The sequence below is a fragment of the Paramisgurnus dabryanus genome, chromosome 2, assembly GCF_030506205.2.
Source record: "Paramisgurnus dabryanus chromosome 2, PD_genome_1.1, whole genome shotgun sequence".
In the NCBI taxonomy this organism is placed as follows: domain Eukaryota; kingdom Metazoa; phylum Chordata; class Actinopteri; order Cypriniformes; family Cobitidae; genus Paramisgurnus; species Paramisgurnus dabryanus.
The window spans coordinates 4502768-4523830 of NC_133338.1; the positions used below are offsets into that span (position 1 = coordinate 4502768).

General features: G+C 36.8%; 1 protein-coding gene across 2 annotated transcripts in view; it reads right to left on the bottom strand.

Moving 5' to 3' along the window:
* Positions 1 to 21063, bottom strand: part of ntrk3b (neurotrophic tyrosine kinase, receptor, type 3b) — a 176945-nt gene that overhangs the window by 105354 nt on the left and 50528 nt on the right. For both annotated transcript variants that reach the window (XM_065294216.2, XM_065294217.2), the window contains exon 4: positions 275 to 343. In XM_065294216.2, coding sequence (XP_065150288.1) covers positions 275 to 343 — 69 coding nt within the window. The remainder of the gene's footprint in view (positions 1 to 274; positions 344 to 21063) is intronic.

Below are 21063 nucleotides of genomic sequence, written 5' to 3' on the forward strand. Positions count from 1 at the left end.
GATTCCTTGCGTTGACGGAGACATTAGTGTATTGGTGGGGGTTAGCAAGCAAATTGGTTCACAGAAAAGTGAAAAAACATTTCAAGTCATCCCGGACCGATACAATCGAAAATCAAGTCTGGGTTGCAACCTCCAATTTGAAAGAGTAGCTTTGATTAACACCCGAAATCCACAGCTAGTGAGTTTGGAGGGTTGTCATTGACAGTTTATGTAGAGTGAATCGTGGCTGTGTTTGCGTAATTATCTCATTTAGTGAAATTCAGGATGAACTTACAGTTCGAGGAGTTGAAGATGTTGGAAAAGCTGCCAGGAGAGCGTGGAGAGAGGATTCCTGGACAGGTTTCTGTGTCAAACAAACAAACAAAGGAGAGGATTTGATATTAGCTGAAATTAAAGAAATACTCCACTTTCATAAAAAAAATCTGATCATTTACTCACCCCCATGTCATCCAAGATGTTTATGTCTTTCTTTGTTTAATTGAAAAGAAATTAAGTTTTTTGAGGAAAACATTCCAGGATTTTTCTATATATAGTGGACTTTATTGGACCTCAACAGTTTACAGTTTCAAATCAGCTTCAAAGGACTCTAAACTGACTTAATTTTCGACAAAAATTTACTTTTTAACCACAACTTCTCGTCTTGTGCCTTATGTATTACGCAATCACATCAACAGGTTACTCATGACGTATGCGAATCTACCGCTCCAATGTTTACAAGCAGTGTTGGGGGTAACGCATTACAAGTAACGTGCATTACGTAATAATATTACTTTTCTGAAGTAACGAGTAAAGTAACACATTACTTTATAAATGTACACATTAATATTTAGGTTACTTTTTTTTTTAAAAGTAATGCAAGTTACACCTGCAAAAAACACCTGCAAAGTAAGAAAAAATAAAGCAAAAGTAACGTAAAAGTAACGTAAGCATTACTTTCCATGAAAAGTAACTACGTAACGCAATTAGTTACTTTTTTGGGGAGTAACTTAATATTGTAATGCATTACTTTTAAAAGTAACTTTCCCCAACACTGTTTACAAGTGTGGAAAAAGAGGACCGTTCCAACGTTGTCGTATGTAAAATTATACTAATAAATGTATTTGTGTCAGTTTATTGTTTAAAATGGTCCACAAGTGTGCGTTTCACATATGTAACGCGTGACTTTTTGACGTGATTACGTAATACGTAAGGTTGCACTGGCGTGTCAATTGGCGAACATGACGATCATTTTGCTAGATAAGACCCTTATGCCACGGTTGGGATTGTTTGGATCCTTTAAAGCTGCATTGAAACTGTAAACTGTTCAGGTCCACTAAAGTCCACTATATTGAGAAAAATCCTGGAATGTTTTCCTCAAAAAACATAATTTCTTTTCGCATGACGAAAGAAAGAAAGACACAAACACGTTGAATGACATGAGTTTGACTACATTATCTGGATTTTTTATAATAGTGGAGTAAGAGATAAAGCATGACGTTACACACTTTCATACTTTTCATAGTAGGAATCATACTTTTTCTAATAGTGTGCTTTGATAAAATATGTAAAATAAGACCTGAAATGTGCATTTAGATCGTAGTGGTTGAGCATTGTATTACAAAAAAAGAAATGGGTTCGATTAAAAAGGGATGCATACTGTATATTGAAGAAACATATATCTTGAATGCATCGTAATGTAAGGGGAAAATACCAAGATGAATTTGAAACAGAACAAAAGTTTGCTATTATTTTTTAGTAAAAGTGTTACACTAATAATTATTCGGTGTCAGAAACAGCTCTGTTGAAAGAGTTAACACATGCGAGAAAGACTTCACGCAACAGGAAATCACGGCGAGTCTCCGTCAGTGCCAAGAGGAGCAGCTGCAGAGGCCGCGCAGCCAAATCAATACAGAGAACTTGAGCAGTTCAGTCCACGCTATGAAAGACCGCAGGTTTTAAAAGCCAACAAACTCAATACAAAGAGGTGGTCTGGGACTTGTAAATGGCTTTTAACCAACAGGGCTGAAGGCATGATACGTCGTAGGTGGCTTTAAAATAAATCTTTGAGGATATAAATGAAGATAGATGTCCGTGAAACGGGAAACAAGATGGAGCAGACGTCAGTAATTTAACATAAATCGTATTAGGCATCAATATTTGACCAAAACTAGTAATGGAATTATTTAAAAAAACATTTCGATTCAATGCAAACATGCAGACCTTCGGGAAGATGGATTTTAATAGGGCAAAACAGATTTTATATAATACATTTACTGTAAGGCCAAGTAAGGATGCACTCAGAAATAACATACAGTCCTCTTTACTTCTGATGAGCAAACAAATCGATAACATTTGTGTGATGTAAGCACAGCGATTCACAGGTGGTGCTGCAATAATAAATAAGCAATGATACACCTGAAAATATACATTAAGAAATATTTATTTCAAGTCTTTGTTACTAATGTTACATGCACTTTCTATAGCGATAATAATAATAATATTTCTTACATTTATATAGCACTTTTCTGCAGCACTCAAAGCACTTAAGATATGAAAGGGGATTCATCCCAACACCACCAATATGCACCATTCACCTGAATCATGTGACAGCAGACATATTGCTACAATCCAGCGTATAGTAAACTATGCATTACCAGGGTGTGATTTTTTTTTAAATTAAATATAATGATTATAAACAAGTGTTTTTGTATGGCTGACGCAAAGCATAAAGACATAAAGAGTCAAAGTAAACCTCACTCCCAACCTCAACAGCGACAGACGTTACAGCTCATGGCCTTTAGCCTCCTTGTTGGAGCATCCGACTGCCAGACCAGAGCGGTTCAAATTTGGTTTGGGGGGGTGCGAGTAGTTATACAGAATAATTTAGGAATTCGTTTATTAGATGGGAAATAAGTTCTGAATAGGGACATGGGAAAAAATCGCAACTTGCACTCCCAAAGCTCATTAACATTAACAATGATCACTTTTGAGTGGTGTGCAGTGAAACATTTTAGAATGTAGCTCTTATTTTACTAAGCACTTATTAAAGCAACACTATGTAGTTTCCATGTAAAAATGACTTACAGCTCCCCCATGTGGTTGAAAAGCGCAACAGTGCCTGGTATCAGACACTCTTCTGCAGGCAGGGGGAGAGGCGGGGCTGTGTTTCCTACCCTCCACCGCCACTTTCAGAGTGTGCTTGTAGCAGCTAGGAGGCTGCTCAGGTTGCAGCAACCGTACAATTTGTCCAGTTAAAAGTTGTTCTATCACTGAAAATTTTTTAGAGACATTATTTAAAGGTAAAAAAACTACATAGTGTTGCTTTAATATTGATTTCTAAGTGTGTGTATTTTTTTCCCTTCATCCTTTTTTTTCCTTTTTGGCACTTGTTTATGATTAGATGTGAATTGCATTTAGGCAAACCAGTTCAAAGGCTATTTTTTAATAAACATTTACAATGTTGGGATCAAAGGGGTGCAGAACACCAAATAAGGTTATTTAGTTATAGTTTTAACCCCCCCACCCCTTCTTTTCCTAAAGCCAACCCCCAGAACCTTATAATCCCAATGTTTTACTTTGTTTTTTCTTAACCCCCACCAAACCTTTTCCTAAACCCAACCTTTTTTCACCACACCGCAAGAAATATTTTTCCCTCGTTTTAAATCCTAAATTTCTTCTTCCCCATATTTAACCCCCCCCCCCTTTAATTTTCAAAAAAACAATGTATGGCAACTTAAAGGTGCAGTGTGTAAATTTTTGTGGCATCTAGTGGTGAGGTTGCGCATTGCAACCAACGACTCAGTCCACTGCTCACCCCTTGCTTTTGAAACGCAGCTACGTTAGCCGCCACCGGACAAACATGTCATCGTTGGAGACAACTTTTTCAAAAAAAGTTTGTTCGTTAAAAGCTTCTGTAGAAATGGCAGCACAAAATGACGACTTCCATGTAAGGGGACCCTCGTTGTATGTAGATAAAACATCTTATTCTAAGGTAATAAAAAGATAACGGTTTATTATGAAAGGTCTTTATACACCCCTGACCATATAGTTTTGTCTAATATTTTGCATTTATGTCAAAAGATCCATCTAAAAATTACACACTGCACCTTTAAAGAGAATGCTATCCTATTTTAATTCTGCAAGACAAAAAGTTATGGTTCAAAATAAAAAATTTTGACAAAAATGACGATTGTTTCGCTAGATAAGACCCTAATGCTGCGTTTACACCAGCCACTGTAGAGGCATCAAGCGCGAGTAATATAATGTTAAGTCAATGTGAAGACGCGTTGACTAGCGTCTGGCGGTAGACGTAATTCCGCCTCATTTGCACGTCTAGTTCGCGCGAATTGAATGTATGGTGCGGTATGCATGGTACGCACGAATGGTGCTTTTTGAGCATTTTGCGTTTGACGCGAATTTGCGGCTGACGGGCCAGTTGAAAAATTTCAACTTTGGCGGATTTTTGCGCCGCATTAAGCAATCAGGAGCGTGCTCATTCCGCATGAAGGCTTGATATTGTTCGTAACCGGTCACCCACAGCTATACGACACAAGATCTTATTTCTATAGAGACAGGAATAAAAAGGACCTCGCTTGGAAAAATGTCAGTGAGGACATTGGGCAACCTGCTAAGTTGTAAACACACATTTCACTTTTGAGTCACGTGACGTTTATTGACCGCGCCGTTTATTTGTCCCTTATAGTAAGGTGACTAAATACAAACCGGTAACTCTCTCGATAAATGCACAATCAATCAGCCATCCTGCAAACAGACAACCGCATAGCACTTGCCCCTCCCACAAGAAGCGGATTTTGCCTTTGACGCAAATACATTCAAACTTTTCAAGCGGCAAACTAGGCACGGTAGACGCGATTTTGACGCCTGAAACGTGGTTGGTGTAAACGCAGCATTATGCCTCGGTTGGGATTGTTTTATCTGTATTATAGTGAAGTAATCCTTTAAAGAATGAATAGTGACATTAACTGATGAAAAAAGGTTGTTTCAGAGATGGAGTATGACGTTACACACTTATATAGTAATACGAATCATACTTTTTCTAATAGTGAAAATAAGACCTGGAATGTGTATTTAGATAGGAAAAAAGCACATCTTGATTTCATGTCGACAATAAAATACCAACCAATCATTACCCCCCTCTTTAATTTTCAAAAACCCAATGTATGGCAACTTAAAGAGAATGCTATCCTATTTTAATTCGGACCAAAACGTCCCTAATTTTTAACCCCACGCGTTCTGTATGTCTGGTTTTTGATGTTATAGTTGAATGTCATTGATTTTTTACTATTGTGGTTTGGTTTTAGATCCTGTCATACATTTTATTTCTCTCTTTTATCCCAGATAAGAAGTTTAAAGTGTGCATGTGCCTGAGCCATCCTATTAAGGCTTTCATTCCCCTAACCCCTACCCTAAGTACATGTTGTAAATTAATTTTACTAAGTAACAAGGACACAATAAAGTGTAACCGAACTCACTAAATACATACTGTAAATCAACACTTTGTAACTTATCTAGATTGTGCTACAGACAAAAATGACAGCACAAACTAGGAGAGAAGTGGCATTGCTTTTCTTCACGCAACTAATGAGAATCTCCTTAAAAATCTAGAAACTGTAAAACTGCATGCCAGGAAGCAAACACCCGGCATAGCAACAAGCTGAAAACCACCAAGTAAACCATCTCAACAACATGGCAACCGGTCTGACCTTTGTGTCATGGCGATGATTTTTCCTCCATAAAACAAAATTTACATTTTCTTCTTTTTTACATCTATTTCATCTAATCATTCATTCAGAAATCTGCTCATCGTGCATAAGTACAATTGTGAGATAGTAGTGTAGTGTTACAAGAAGCTAAATGACCAGACAGCTTGTTCTCAGGGTCATTAGAAACTCTTACGAGTTTTATAACAAGCACTGCTGGCTGCCAAAGCTTGTCACCATAGCAACAAGCGCGCTGATGCTGCTGATGCGGGGATGGGTGTTTGTTGGCTCTGGATGTTTCAAGTGTCAACACCCCCCCCCCCCCCCCACTTCAAAAACAAACACAATCTCCATGTGAAGTGTGTGAGTGTTAGTCAAAATTTTAACCGATGTACTTCAACCGTTAAGTTTCTCCTTCAGGGGCGTCTAATGGATTCTCATTTTACTGTGTTACGTAAGTCAATCTACTGTATGTAAGAGCACATGTCTTTGTAGGTGTTGCTCATTCAGATTTAATTCATGCGTGTGTGTATGTTATCCATTTGATCATTTAAATACTAGGCTTTATATAAAATTACTGTATATAAGATTCCTAATATGTTTGGGAATATATCATATATATTTTGTCATTTGTATTATTTCATTTTGTATTGCACACTTTACTATTACAGTAAAGAAGCTGTATGTGGGTTTTTGACTGTACTAAATAAAAATATATACTATAATATATTCCTAGTTATTTAGGTAACATGCTAAGTTAACGTATCTGTTTCTCTGTAAAAAAAATGCTGTAGCCAGTTATTTTCTGGAATGTCTGTTTTGTTTTCGGCCAATTTCCCCATAGTGTATTTCGACAGCTCGGTTGCCAGTTTTCATGGTTGCTTAAGTAAGACCGCAATGGCCCATTAACTCTTTCGCCGCCATTGACGAGATATCTCGTCAATCAAGAGAAAACGCTTCCCTGCCAATGACGAGTATTTACGGCTTTCTGCAATACCGCTATTATCCTTTTTTTAAACCCGGAAGTATTGCCCTATGGCAAGCGGCTGCATGTCCGTGTCTCATGAAAAACGCTGGCGCTGGCTGGCATTTTTTTTTAAACGCTGGCGGCGAAAGAGTTAATGCGACCTGAGTTAAAGGTGCCAAAGAATGCATTGAAATAATCTGTTAAATTGTTATCTCATCTACACAGAAGGTTTGTGGCTTATATAAGTGCAAAAATTATCCACAAACTTTTATTATGTCCATTTACAACCTTAAGATTTGTCTTTAGAGTGAAATGGTCTATTATTACCTTATTTGAAAGGCTCATGAATAATAATGTTGAGCTTTGCTATGATTGGCTGTTTCACAAAGCAGCTCATTCAGTAGCTCTCTGTGTGTGTAAACAGACATTATGTTTGAGTCTGTATCAGACGAAAATACAGATTTTGAGAAATAATCAATTATTCAGAGATTGTTAATGGACGTTTCTGAGTAGTACAGATGTGGCCTTTAAAAACGCGCGTTTCTGAGAGCAGAATGCCGCGGAGACTTCCGAAATTCTGCGAGATCCCGCAGAAGGGGAGTTCGGTGGGGGACGCAGGAAATATAAAAACCTGTAGAGGGCAGGCGTGTTTCATGTAGGCCATACTGACGACAATGTGTGTGCTCGACTTCATGCTTAGCGTATACTGTATGATATTGAAGTAACATGACACGGATTATCAATGTTTAGGCGATAGACTTTGATGTCATACAAATGCATGCTTTTTGGCAAACATTTTGTTGGCGAAGTTTTCTTTTGCCAGTTACATAAACAGTCACATATTCTTCATAAAAATCCGACTCTAACGCGCATCATTTGTCTTATTTTTTCCGTGTACTTACAGTAGAAGAGACGTGATGTATGATAATCGAGTCTTATGACAAAATAATTCGCGAAGACCTTTGAAGAGACCGAGCGCATTTACGCAATATCATTAACTAGTTTATCTAATTTTACATTTAGTTCATTTTTGCATCTGAACGTTTTAATAGCTTTAACATGGTTGTGTTGCACCTTTCTGCATTACTGAACAGTAGGCTACTTTTTATATTATCATGTTTCCCTTTACATGGTATGAAACACGATAAAAAGTATGCAATGGTGTTTAATACATTTCACTGAGAATTTGTATAATATGTTATACTTTTGTACTAAGGAAATAAAATCATATTGTGAGTGTAAATATTCATAAATTGGAGGAGTTTCTGAGGTGTTTGTCATCGGCAAAATGTGCAGTTTCTTTGTTGCTGATTAAAAACCGTTGGCTATGTGATTGTTTAAAATTGACATTTTTTCTACTTATTATTAATTTATTTTTTGCCTACATTTACTCAAATAATATCAATGTGAAAATATAAATAATTCATACTTCAAGTTAGGCGTAAAACTTACACATTTTTGATGTCAAATAGAAATAATAATAATTTGAAATATGCAATTATTACAGTTTAAAAAACTTAAATATATTACTCTGACCTTTTTAAATATATTGACTAAAATAATCTGTAAATGTAATACTTATATTATTAAGGCGTATACATCAAATAATATATGTACATTTTACACAAAATATCTGTTCTATTTTAAGTAATTTATTTTCCAACTAAAAAAATCGCATAACTGCATTAAGAGATTTTATTAAGTTACTTTAATCATTTATTTTAGAGATATTTACAAAGCCACTGAATCATTTTTAACAGTGTGTACATTATGACCTTACGGTAGACTATTATTAAATGCATATAAATAAAAATATGTAAAACTAAATAAAAAATATATCATACACGGACTGTATGTAAGCATACGTTTTCTTGTTCGGTGCACGTGGGTTTAAATGCCGTTTTTCTAAAGAAGAATTTTAAAACTTTATTGGTGGTAGTTGAGAAGAATTCCTTTTTCCATTTCTAAATCATTTTGAGCGCAATATAAATATATCATATTTTTATTCTTATTATATAAGAATACGCAATTTTTACAACATTTTTAACATATGGAAAATATACGTTAAGCATGTTGTGTGAATTTCCTAATTACAAGCTTTTGATGAAATTGCACCAAAACTAAACGTGCATAAAAACATAAAAAAGTAATTTAAATAAGCGAAAAATCTTTTTTATGAGCTCAAAATGTTGAATATAATGTGCTATTGCTGAAAATTGCCCATCTCTAAAGGAGAATATTCATCTTTAAAGTTGAAGAAACAAAAAAGTACTGACAAGCATTCTCAAATATAGCCTATATATTCTGCAAGCACTCAGTTGAGAAGAATTCCTTTTTCCATTTCTAAATCATTTTGAGCGCAATATAAATGTATCATATTGTTATTCTTATTATATAAGAATACGCAATTTTTACAACATTTTTAACATATAGAAAATATACGTTAAGCGTGTTGTGTGTATTTCCTAATTATAAGCTTTTGATGAAATTGCACCAAAACTAAACGTGCATAAAAACATAAAAAAAATCATTTAAATAAGCGAAAAATCCTTTTTATGAGCTCAAACTGTTGAATATAATGTGCTATTGCTGTAAATTGCCCATCTCTAAAGAAGAATATTCATCTTTAAAGTTAAAGAAACACAAAAGTACTGATAAGCATTCACAAATATGTAGCCTAAATTCTGCAAGCACTCATTTATCCATAATGATGTAATTTATTTTTTAATAACATATTGTCGCTGTCGGGCAAAGATACTCTCTGGACACCAAGACCATGTCTATGGGTTCAAGAATAACAAAATATTGGCCATTTGAAACTCGAAAGTCATCACTTTATTTTGTCCCATTGTTTTCCAATTTGCGGGTGATAAAACTCCTGTGCACGTCGTTCAAATTCATTGAAATTTTGTTCACTTGTAGTTTAGCAAGTATGTATAATACGCAAGTATGTGTATTTTTACACTGCACATCGTCTGAGGAAATCCGAAGTTGCGTCGAGGGGAACCAAGCTGACAGCCGCGACAGCAGAGATTGTCACGTAGTACCTACAAAAGGGTACCTGCAGCGATATCATTCTGGCTTGGTGGGATGTCAGCCAGCGAGAGTCCTCTGATTCTGGCCTTGTTCTTTTACTCCTCAGAGTCTAAAACCAGGAGGGCATATTAAGTATTCATTGTATTTTCATTTTAACAGAGCAGCAATGGTTGCGCGTTTCACACACCTCTCCAAACCACGTTGTTAACACTATGCTTGTTCGACTTCATGCGGCGCCACAAGAACCGACAGCCGGATGACGTCAGAGTACCGCGAGAATGATTCAAGAAATCATATTTCGCCTCGCTCTCGCGATACTGTGACGTCTTCCGGCTGTCGATTCTCGGGGCGCCGCATGAAGTCGAACAAGCCTATTGACAGCAGCAAAAGCTACGCATGCGCTTTTAACTTGTAAAACTCAAAGGTGTATGGGTAATGTAGTCTCTGCTCTCGGTGGGACGAATTAGGTAGCTTGCATTGTGACGGGCGCTTTGAAAAGCGGCAGCGCAGCCAAAGGATTAAATTAAGCCTCTGATTTAAACAGATGTGCAAATGAGCGTTCTGGTACGCTAGAAGTACGTTCTGGGCGCAGGGAGAGGTGGTGGTACGCAAGAGCTATATTTGGAAGTGGCGGTACTGAGTACTGGCGCCTACCGGCCCACATTAAAGCACTGGCGGTAGCAAAGGTAGACGGCCCTTTGAAAAGCAAAAGAAAGCTGATAAAAATGAGAAACCCACACTGAAATAAATTGGAGTAGGATTTAGGCTACTTAACAAAATCTAAACATTTTTCACTCAGAAAAGGCTAGTAAATATAAACAAAATTATCAGCAGCTTTAACTTTATTACTTTTTTAATTTTAATTCACTCTTTGTTTCAGCGATGTTTATAAATATACTATATTTTTGCATTTTGATTACAAACTGTTCTACACTGAAAAGAAACTAATGTAATCTTCATGATTTAATCACGTAAAACACAAGTCTAAACACAAGCACCACTTTTCTGAATGATGATAATCACAAACATCCCAGAGTTTGAAAAAACCAATTGTTTGTAAACATATTTAATGCTAACTACTTAAAAATTCAGAAAATATTTTTTACAGTGTATAAATAAAAAGACATGAAGGAAGTTAATTCCAAAATGTAATTAATTGTACATGGTTTAGCTGCTTGTTTTAGCAGCTACCAGTGACACAGAGTCAAGAAATTAAAAACCACCCACCCCTAGGTCTGCCAATTCTTTGCCAACCCCCAATGCTAATCGATCACCTCATCATCAGGGAATCAAAAGAAAACCGGTTTATCCAGTTTTCACCATCGCGTTGGGTTTTAATTTCAACCCTTGCAGTTTCTTTGTTAAAATGCAATTTAAGCAAATAGGCCTAATACATACGCTGTATGTTATTTTAAATGAATGTTTATAACTTATAAAATTAAGTGGATATCAGGTAACTTAATTTGACATATGTTGATATAACCTAGGCTCTTTTTGTTATGAAACATGTTCAATGGTTACAGTGCCTCATGGTGGGGTTGAACCCCTGGTTCAGTTTACCCCATCTGGTTCACTTTGCCCCACAGCCACCGTTTTGGAAAACTGCCTAGCTTAGTAATTCAGGCTAATCTTTAGCTAAATCATTCACATGGTTTTATACATTAGCCTATCACCAATATGTATGGTATAAATATTTAGACCTGGATAAATCTACTTTGACATAACAGCCATTATACCTGGTATGTATACATTTTACTTTGATAGGATAAAAACTGTTTTTTTTTTTTTTTAAATCATACTTTAATCATAACTCTTTAATTTGTCCTTCTCTTTAACATAGCCAAATATAAATTATGGTTGCTACCTGTATTTGTGGTCACACGGCTACAAATCTGTATGGTTGCCTAGATAAAGGGGGTGGGTCAACTTACCCACTGGCTCACTTTGCCCCACTCTCCCCTACTTGGTATTGAGAAACGGGCATTGTTTATCGAAGCCGGAGCGCGAGCTACAAACTACAGAGCGAGTGCGCGGGTGCACAATGGTGAAAGAGCAACACACGATGTAAATAACTAAACCAGTGCTCGCAGTACAGACACTTTATATTTTAGCGTACTGCGTACCTTCACTTTCTTTTGCGTGCCACCACTTCTCATGTTGCTGGTACTTTGCCTTAAAGAGTCAAAGGGCGTTTCTATGTGGCGCTGCGCAGACAGTTCGGCAACTAAGACATCAAAGTACCGCGAGAGCAAGTCGAAATGTTACAAATGGTCCGACTTTACCTTTGCTCTCGCGGTACTCTGATGTCATACGCCGACCAGTCAGCGCCGCACCATTTAAAGTCGAACACACAAAGCGTCAAGGCAGGGCCGCTGGAAGTCATTTTGAACAGGGGGTGCTGTGAATTTTTTTAACCAAAAAACCTATGAGCCTATAGGCCTATTTAAAATACATTTTAAAAATAAATACATTGAGATTTACTACTTTATTGTCATATACACTTCAGGGCACACAGCCAGGGTCTGAAACACAGAAATCATCAGTTCTCAGATGAATATGCGCTATTAATCAGAAGCAAAAATACTTATCCCAGGGGGAATTACTTTCGTTACAATTTACATACAACATATAATATTATAACAACATATAATATTAATTAAACTTCACAGTTTTCAATGTCCATGCGGACGAACATATTTTACTTTCGTTTTTAAGTTAAGATCACACGTCGATTAACAGATGTAAAATATTCTCACATTAACATACCTAGTATATTTTTATATAGATCTTTTTTTACTAAATAGTACTATTACTGTCTTTTTTAAACATATAAATAATTCATAATGTGAACAAAAATAATAATGGGTTTAGTTCTGATATTGTATACTTTTATAAAGAAAAACATGGTGTATAATTACATTTTTAGAATAGGCTTTATATAAGGTTTGTACTGTAAAAATACTTTATTTGTTACAAACAAAAGATAAAGAATTTACAAACGTGTGGAGAGCCATTTCAGCACTTGGACAGCGAAATGTTTTTTTTTAAAGCATTACTTAAAATGTTTTCTCATCTCACCATATCTACAGGTGCAGAGTCATTATATACAATAAATCCGTTGGGTAGCATTTAAAAAAAAACATTTAAAAGTAGATGCATTTGTTTAAAGCAAAGCATTTATTTACTTAGCTACAGATGAAGCAGCTCTTTGCGCCTTCTAACGTCTCATAATTGGTCATCATTTATGTCCAAGAGACTCAATAATAATCTGTTACATTTTAATCCTTTAATTTTTCATATTAAAAAGCGTTTTTGTGCTGCTGCGCATCCATGTAATAAACAAACCCGCGTTGTCATTCCGTTAATACGCATATTATCAACGCGCTCTTTACTCGAACAGAAAAAACTCGCCTCGCGAATTGCGCCGGTTGTATAATAGAGATTCCAAAGTCTCTCATGAGCTAGAGGACTAATATCCAGGGAGTTCAGTATTTCTGTGTGGGCATGCATCAGGGAAAGGTGTGTGAGTCTTTTCTGGGTCATGGTGCTGCATACCAATGTCTTCAAAAGATGCAAGGCGGAGAAAGTGCGCTCGGATGAGGCCACGGATAGGCACAGTAATGAAATTAAAATCCAAAATACACGTAATAACCTACGTGTGTCAAAAATAATTTCCTAAAATATTCATAAGTAATATATCAATTGTGCAAAGTATTTTAACCTAAAAAAATATATATTTCTCGCCTTCCCGCGACCATGCGTCAAGGTCTGGAGGAAAATGATACCTGCCCGGATCCCACGCACGCATCTGCAGTTATATAGCTACATTTTACAAAACCAGTATTCATTAGATTTTAAGAACTTTTTTGCCACTTTTAAAACTAAATAAAAAAGATATCATATGCCGAATAATAAGCATGTAAGCATATGTTTTCTTGTTCGCTCCACGCAACACGGGTTTAAACGCCGTTTTTTTTCTAAAGAATAATGTTTAAACTTTATTGGTGGTGGTTGAGAATAATTGATATTGCAGAATAATGTATATTGCATTTTAGCGCAATATAAATGTATCATATTGTTATTCTTAAATTAAAGAATACTAATATATTTTTTACAACATTTTTAACTTTAAAACATACATATAAATATGCTTTGTACAATAGCGTTGCTTCTGACAACAATTTTCTGTAATAAATCAGTAAATGAATCACAAAATGTGTTGAAAGTGGCGAATAAATAAATGCTTGTCAATTCAAACAAAGGTGTATAAAACCGCTTTAATTAACAATAACTAAACTGTGCTCTTTTGCATACCTCTACTTTTCTCATGTCTTTCTTTATACCACCTTTATCTTTTTAAAATCTTGCCACTTTTAGAAATAATTTGTTTGCATTTTTTGTATACTGCACACTTTATTTGCATCAACTATACCCATAATAACATTTTCTACGTTTTTCTTTCAATAAGGAAATCTGTTTATTGTTATGAATAACGGCTGAAAGGATTTAAAAAAATCATAACACTGACTGCCTATATGCGCAAGAAAGGTATTATTAAAGTTTTAAATATGTAAAACTAAATAAAGATATCATATGCCCACTGTACAGTATGTAAGCATAGGCCCATGTTTTCTTGTTCGCTCTGCGTGGGTTTAAACGCTATTTTTCTAAAGAATATTTTTTTAACTTTATTGGTGGTGGTTGAGAAGAATTCCTCTGTCCATATGTATATCATTTTAGCGCAATATACATGTGTCATATTATTGTTCTTAATATATTAAGAACAATAATACTAATATATTTTTACAACATTTTTAACTTTAAAACATGTATTTTTATACCACATGAATCTCTTTAAAATATTAATACTTTTAGAAAAACGGACATAATTATTAATATTATAAACAAACAATGAAACGGTGTCAAAATTCGACAACACAAATAATTAAGATATTCATTGTAAATAGAGTTAAGGGTATTAGGCTCACACTAAATTCTTTGTTGCACTTAGTATAAATGCCCATTGCACGTACAGTCATCTTAATATATGTATGCGCTGTTATGCTGGCAAGAAGGGGTTGACGTCACTTTGCTGTTTTAATAGAAATATTAAATATTCAGCAATGCCCTTATTAACTTCTGGAAACAACCGCAATGACAACGCATATAAAAATGTAGTTTTTTATGCGCCACCTGGTGGATTTTCTGTGAAGCGAAACACATTAAGGGAAAAGGGAAAGTAGCCCCCCCGAAAACACTTGCAGAATTCTGCGTGACTCCGCGAGACGATTTGGCGAATGCCGCGGGAGAAAACGCGCGTTTTTAAAGGCCACATCTGTAAGTTTGTGTGTTTTTTTTTTCAGTATGGACCTGCAAATGTAACTGTAACGTCAATAGTACAACTTCACCCTAAACGTTAGCATTTAGCATTAACTAGCATATAGCGCTAACTAGGGCTGGGCAAAAAAAAACGATTTTTCGATTAATCGTTTTTTAACTTGTGGTCGATTCAGAATCGATTCTCAAAGAGCAGAATCGATTTTTTCTTTCATATTTATTTCTACAAACATTGAACGAAAGATTAACGTTAATCAAATTACTAGTCTTCTTCACTAGATGTCACCCTATTTTTTGCTTTGCGCGAGGTTACCAAGGAGCGAGAGGCAAGCCTGTCATTCATTAATTCAGTGCTTAAAATGGCGGTTTCAGGTGCTTCATCGATTTTAATAATTACCCACTTGTAACCTGCTGTTCACTGTTCTTTTTATTAGTATAGTATTTGTATTTAATCTATATTTATTGAGTTAATTCGAGAATCGAGTATAAAAACCGCCCCGAGAACCGGAATCGGAAATCGAAATCAAATCGATTTGACAGCTTGTGAATCGAAATTGAATCAATCTGGAAAATCTGAATCGATACCCAGCCCTAGCGCTAACTAAGCAGTCACAACTTTGTTTTTAGCATTGTAACAACATTGTACTTAATTGAATGTGTAATTTAACTCTTTCCCCGCCATTGATGAGATATCTCGTCAATTAAGAGAAAATGCTTCCCTGCCAATGACGAGATTTTCCGTCTTTCCGCAATACCGCTATTATCCACCGCAACTTATACAACCCGGTAACCTCTATCAAAAGACCTTCGCAAAAATTGAATTATCTCAGCTTTTTGCTCAAAATTGGGTGTTTTTGCAGAAACCTACCCATGTTTAAAAGGTGATTACAAGAGAACTAATGAAGGTAGGATGAAACGTTTTTTTTTTTTTTTTAAAGCAGAGGGTCCGTTCTTTCATCTGATATATTGTTTGTTTATATATTTAAAGAAGAACATTTTCTGGAAGGCATTAATGGCGGGGAAAGAGTTAATGTTGGGGCGTACATCACCTATCTGTCCACATGGGGATCCATAAACATCATCTCACCTTGTGGATCACAACAAGACCAAGTCCAATACCTTAACCGTACATTTATTTTAGATATTTTCTTTGCCTTCTTGTATTTGTTTCACCTTTTTTAGATGCTCATCTTGTTTACAAGGGTCTTTATTGGAGCATTGTGCATTATGATGATGCATTAATATGCTTTTAGTGAGGTTTTGAAACTGAGCTACAGACTACTAAAGAAACATGCATACAACATTTCAGTTTGTCTTACTTTGAAATGTTCTTGCAATTACACTTACAATATTGATACATTCTTAAGAAAATCCAATAATTGTTTGCACGCCTGTTATCTGGTGACCATGACAGCGGGCTCACACAGGAAACTAAATTATTTCCATTAGCGGCTCCAGATAAGAGACGCTGCCGAAAGTGAATCGAAATGTTTTGGTGTGTTTGTGCAAAACCCACCTGCATATTTGAGGAGCTGCTCTTTTAAAAGGTCATCTTTCACTACTGCGAGGAAAAATGTCAGTACAAATTGAACGGGGTGGAAGGTACTTAATGAATTAGGAAATAAATTCACTTGGCACCGGCTGCGTGGGAGCCACGCGGAATTTATGAAAAATCGAGAAATTGGCAGTGTAGCGGGCATATACAAAAATAATTATGCTAAAATGCGAAAACATGTGAAAACACACATTTATTTCATCTAAAAGGTTATAAAGCCCACGGTAAACTTAAGTAAGCTTAGCCGCATTACTCTCCAGCATGTAGACAGGAGATTTCATGTCTGGTAAGGTCTGCATGGGTTTGTTTCCAGAGAACACACATACTGATAAAAATTGATCTTGGAAGTGACAAATGCATACATATTAATGAAAGGAATTAGTTGCACATGGCCTTTTACCTGCCCTTATATAATTTCTATATGTGACAGACATAAAAAGTAGTGTTAAAAGTTTAATGAACACGTAACCACTAAAAACCCAAACAGACATGTTTTTTGACATGCACCATCATTATTCTTTAAAGTACTTTGGCATACCATGGTATATTTCAGACTATCATTACAATTAACATTAATTAACCATGGTAGTGCCACATTTTTCATAAAGGCAATGCTATAATTTACAAAAACACTACACTCCATAAAATTATTTGCTGCCTTAAAATGTTTAGTTGAATCAACTCAGATTTACAAGTAATGTGACTTTACTATTATTTATTCTAACAAGAGTTGCTTCAACTTATAAAATGAAAAGTATTTTAACTTTATTTTATAAGTTATAAAGGAAATTTATACAGGTCTGTAAATAAGTAAATAATTAAATTTTTTGGGTGAACTATCCCCTTTAAAAGAAAGAAATACTGTATACTTTACAACAAATGAAAAATCCATACATGAAGCTTGTGAATCAATATTCATATGTAGCTCACAGATGTTTTTTACATTACAATGCGGGTCAGTGAGTGAGGGCACCAATGCTGCTTTTTAATCTGCAGATTGAGAGACAGGCCAGTAACTCAATGCTTATTACAGAGGCCACAAACTATGAAGCATGTTGAATAATACTACGGTATACAGCTGAATACAAGAAACTGAGGTCATCTATTGCCAACGGCTGAATCATAGCTGTGCTGATACTGTATGCAACCATAAGACAGTGTGCACACCAAAGCATTTACGCCGGTGGTCGGCGTATGTTTTCAATTGTTTCCATTGGAAGTGTTGCGCTTTTCAAAAATGCCAGCAGCTGGCGGGTTTTTTCTGTGCCAAACGCAGGCACTCAGCGGTTTTTCCATGTTTAGCACAGGGAGTTGAATAATGTTAAACTCTTAGCTCGTCAATGTCACTTCTCACTCTGCCGTCCAATCACAGTGGAGAAGTGATGGGGCAAACATCACAACAACCAACTTATGCATCATTCAATGACTGATAAACAAAGCAGAACTATTATAGCAACCAAAGTCCTCATCTGAAAAAAAAAGCTGGCAAACGCCTACTGTACAGTCGGCATCCGTTGTGCTTTGGTGTGCACGCTACCTTACAGCACGAATGCAAGTGTGATATTGATTTTATACAACAGTTAGCCGCTGGCTCAACTCAAAAGATGCGTCAACATGTATAATACCCACCAGACCAAGTCTCGAATATACACTCACCTAAAGGATTATTAGGAACACCTGAATGGGCTGACTGATTCAAGCGGATAGAAGAGCAACTTTGACTGAAATAACTACTCGTTACAACCGAGGTGTGCAGCAAAGCATTTGCGAAGGCACAACACGCACAACCTTGAGGCGGATGGGCTACAACAGCAGAAGACCCCACTGGGTACCATTCATCTTCAATACAAATAGGAAAAAGAGGCTACAATTTGCACAAGCTCATCAAAATTGGACAGTTGAAGACTGGAAAAAATGTTGCCTGGTCTGATAAGTCTCGATTTCTGTTGAGACATTCAGATGGTAGAGTCAAAATTTGGCATAAACAGAATGAGAACATGGATCTATCAAGCCTTGTTACCACTCTGCAGGCTGCTGGTGGTGGTGTAATGTGTGGGGGATGTTTTCTTGGCACACTTTAGGCCCCTTAGGGCCAATTGGGCATCGTTTAAATGCCACGGCCTACCTGAGCATTGTTTCTGACCATGTTCATCCCTTTATGACCATCATGTACTCACTCTTTGATGGCTTCTTTCTGCAGGATAATGCACCATGTCACAAAGCTTGAATCATTTCAAGTTGGTTTCTTGAACATGACAATGAGTTCACTGTACTAAAATGGCCCCCACAGTCACCAGATCTCAACCCAATAGAGCATCTTTGGGATGTGGTGGAACGGGAGCTTCGTGCCCTGGATGTGCATCCCACAAATCTCCATCAACTGCAAGATGCTATCCTATTAATATGGGCCAACATTTCTAAAGAATGCTTTCAGCACCTTGTTGTATCAATGCTATGTAGAATTGAGGCAGTTCTGAAGGCGAAACGGGATCAAACACAGTATTAGTATGGTGTTCCTAATAATCCTTTAGGTGAGTGTATATTTGAGTAAAATAAACATGCAGAATGATATGCATCAATTTCTTTTGTTATGTAATTTCGAAAAGAAACTGTGACTTTAACCATAGATGCGGTTTAAGTGTACATACGCTGGTTAAGAGTTATAAATAAACAACCTCTTCCTGTTATTCACCATTTCGTGTGATTCATCCGACAATCTCTTGAAGCTCAGGAAGACACAATATAAAATCCAGCTGGTAAAACATTGCATCAAATCAATCAATCATGAAAAGGTTAGAGTTTGTTTTCAAGCATTTCATACACATGGTTAAACTGCCCACACCGTACATTTAGTTTGATGGTCACAAGATTTTCTCATGTGTGGTTTAATAGTCGAGATGGAGCTCTGCCTGTATCTGTTTTTGGCACATCTTAAACTAACTTTTAAAAGCTCTGTTGTCACACTGTGCCACCCACCCTGCCTCTCTCTGCACGCTGTCTATTATTCATAACTGCAGATACTTGCTTTAAATCTAAAACACGTCTAGAATGGTCGCAATGGCATCCAAAGGGAAAAATAGCACAGGCGGTTTTCAGCGAACACTAATCTGAAGTGATAGTTTAGAGAACGATTCTTCAAACTGTCTTCTTGCATGGAACGAAATAATGGGACAGACAGTATTTGAATGATGTTTTTACTCATACTGCATGCAATTGAAAAAAATACCACAAAAATTTGGTTGCTAATAGGTGTTGCTATGCAGGTGTTCTGGACAGGTGGTAATCTGCGTGCACACCGCCAGCGACTAGCAACGGCGGAGCGACGCAATCTTATTCATTTCAATGGAAGCTTGGCTATTTACGGTGACACGAGCGACAGCATCCATTACGGTACATTTACAAGGGGCGTCAGCGTTAATGCTTCTCATTTACTTTGAATGGGTGACGTTGCGTTGACATGCGTTGCTAAACTAAAATTGTGGATTCGTCAGTGTCACGTCACTGAAGTTGCTCGCGGCAAAAGTTTAACAATTCTCAACTTTTTAAGCGCCAATGCTAGCGTCAGCCAATCAGATCGCCTTACGAATCAGAGCCAGACAATTACGTTTATGCAAGACCGGAAAACAGGGAGCATGTGTTGCGGCCAATGTGATTGGCTGTTAGCCACGCTTCAGACATGCCTTCCGTCAAGCATTAATATTGATGCCCAGTGTAAATGAACTGTTAGTGAGAGTAAGGGGGCGTGTACACCAAAGTCTTTTAACACAGCTATAAACGCAAGGTGGACGGCAGCTATAGGTGCTTGTCAGCTTTTTTTAGCTGAGTTCTTTGGTTGTATCAGTGATGCGCAGGTCAATGTATAAACAACCCGCACCCGGCAATGTTTTCAACAAACCCGCCCGAAACTGGACCGCATTTTTTAAAAGTAGCAATTGTTTAAAACAGTTAATTGGCATCTTTATTTCAAACGACCTGACTGACCGCGACCCAAATATCATTAAAAATATTTTCGGATGACTCGTAACCACTGGGAAACCATGGGTGACCACTGCCACCCGCTCATTTTGAATCAACCCGCACCTAACTGGTTGCTATAATACTTCTGCTTTGTTTATTAGTTGTTGAATGATGCGCCGGTTGGTTATTGTGATATTTGTCCCACCGCTCCTACGCTGTAATTGGATGGCCTAGTGAGAAGTGACACTGATGAGCCATGCGTTTCACCCAACCCATTTTCAAACAATTTCAACAATTGAAAACATACGCCGGCCACGGCGTAAATGCCTGGTCGCGCAACTGATGTCTTCACCTTTTGAATTGCGCTCAGGCGAGATTGCGCTCACATCACAGCCTTCCACACTTGAGCCCAAGTGAACCGCGCTCCAGCCCACCTCTGCAACCCGGCCGGGGTGGGATTAACCAATCCGCAACCCGGCCGCGGTACAGAGCGATCACACTAGTCAAACGAA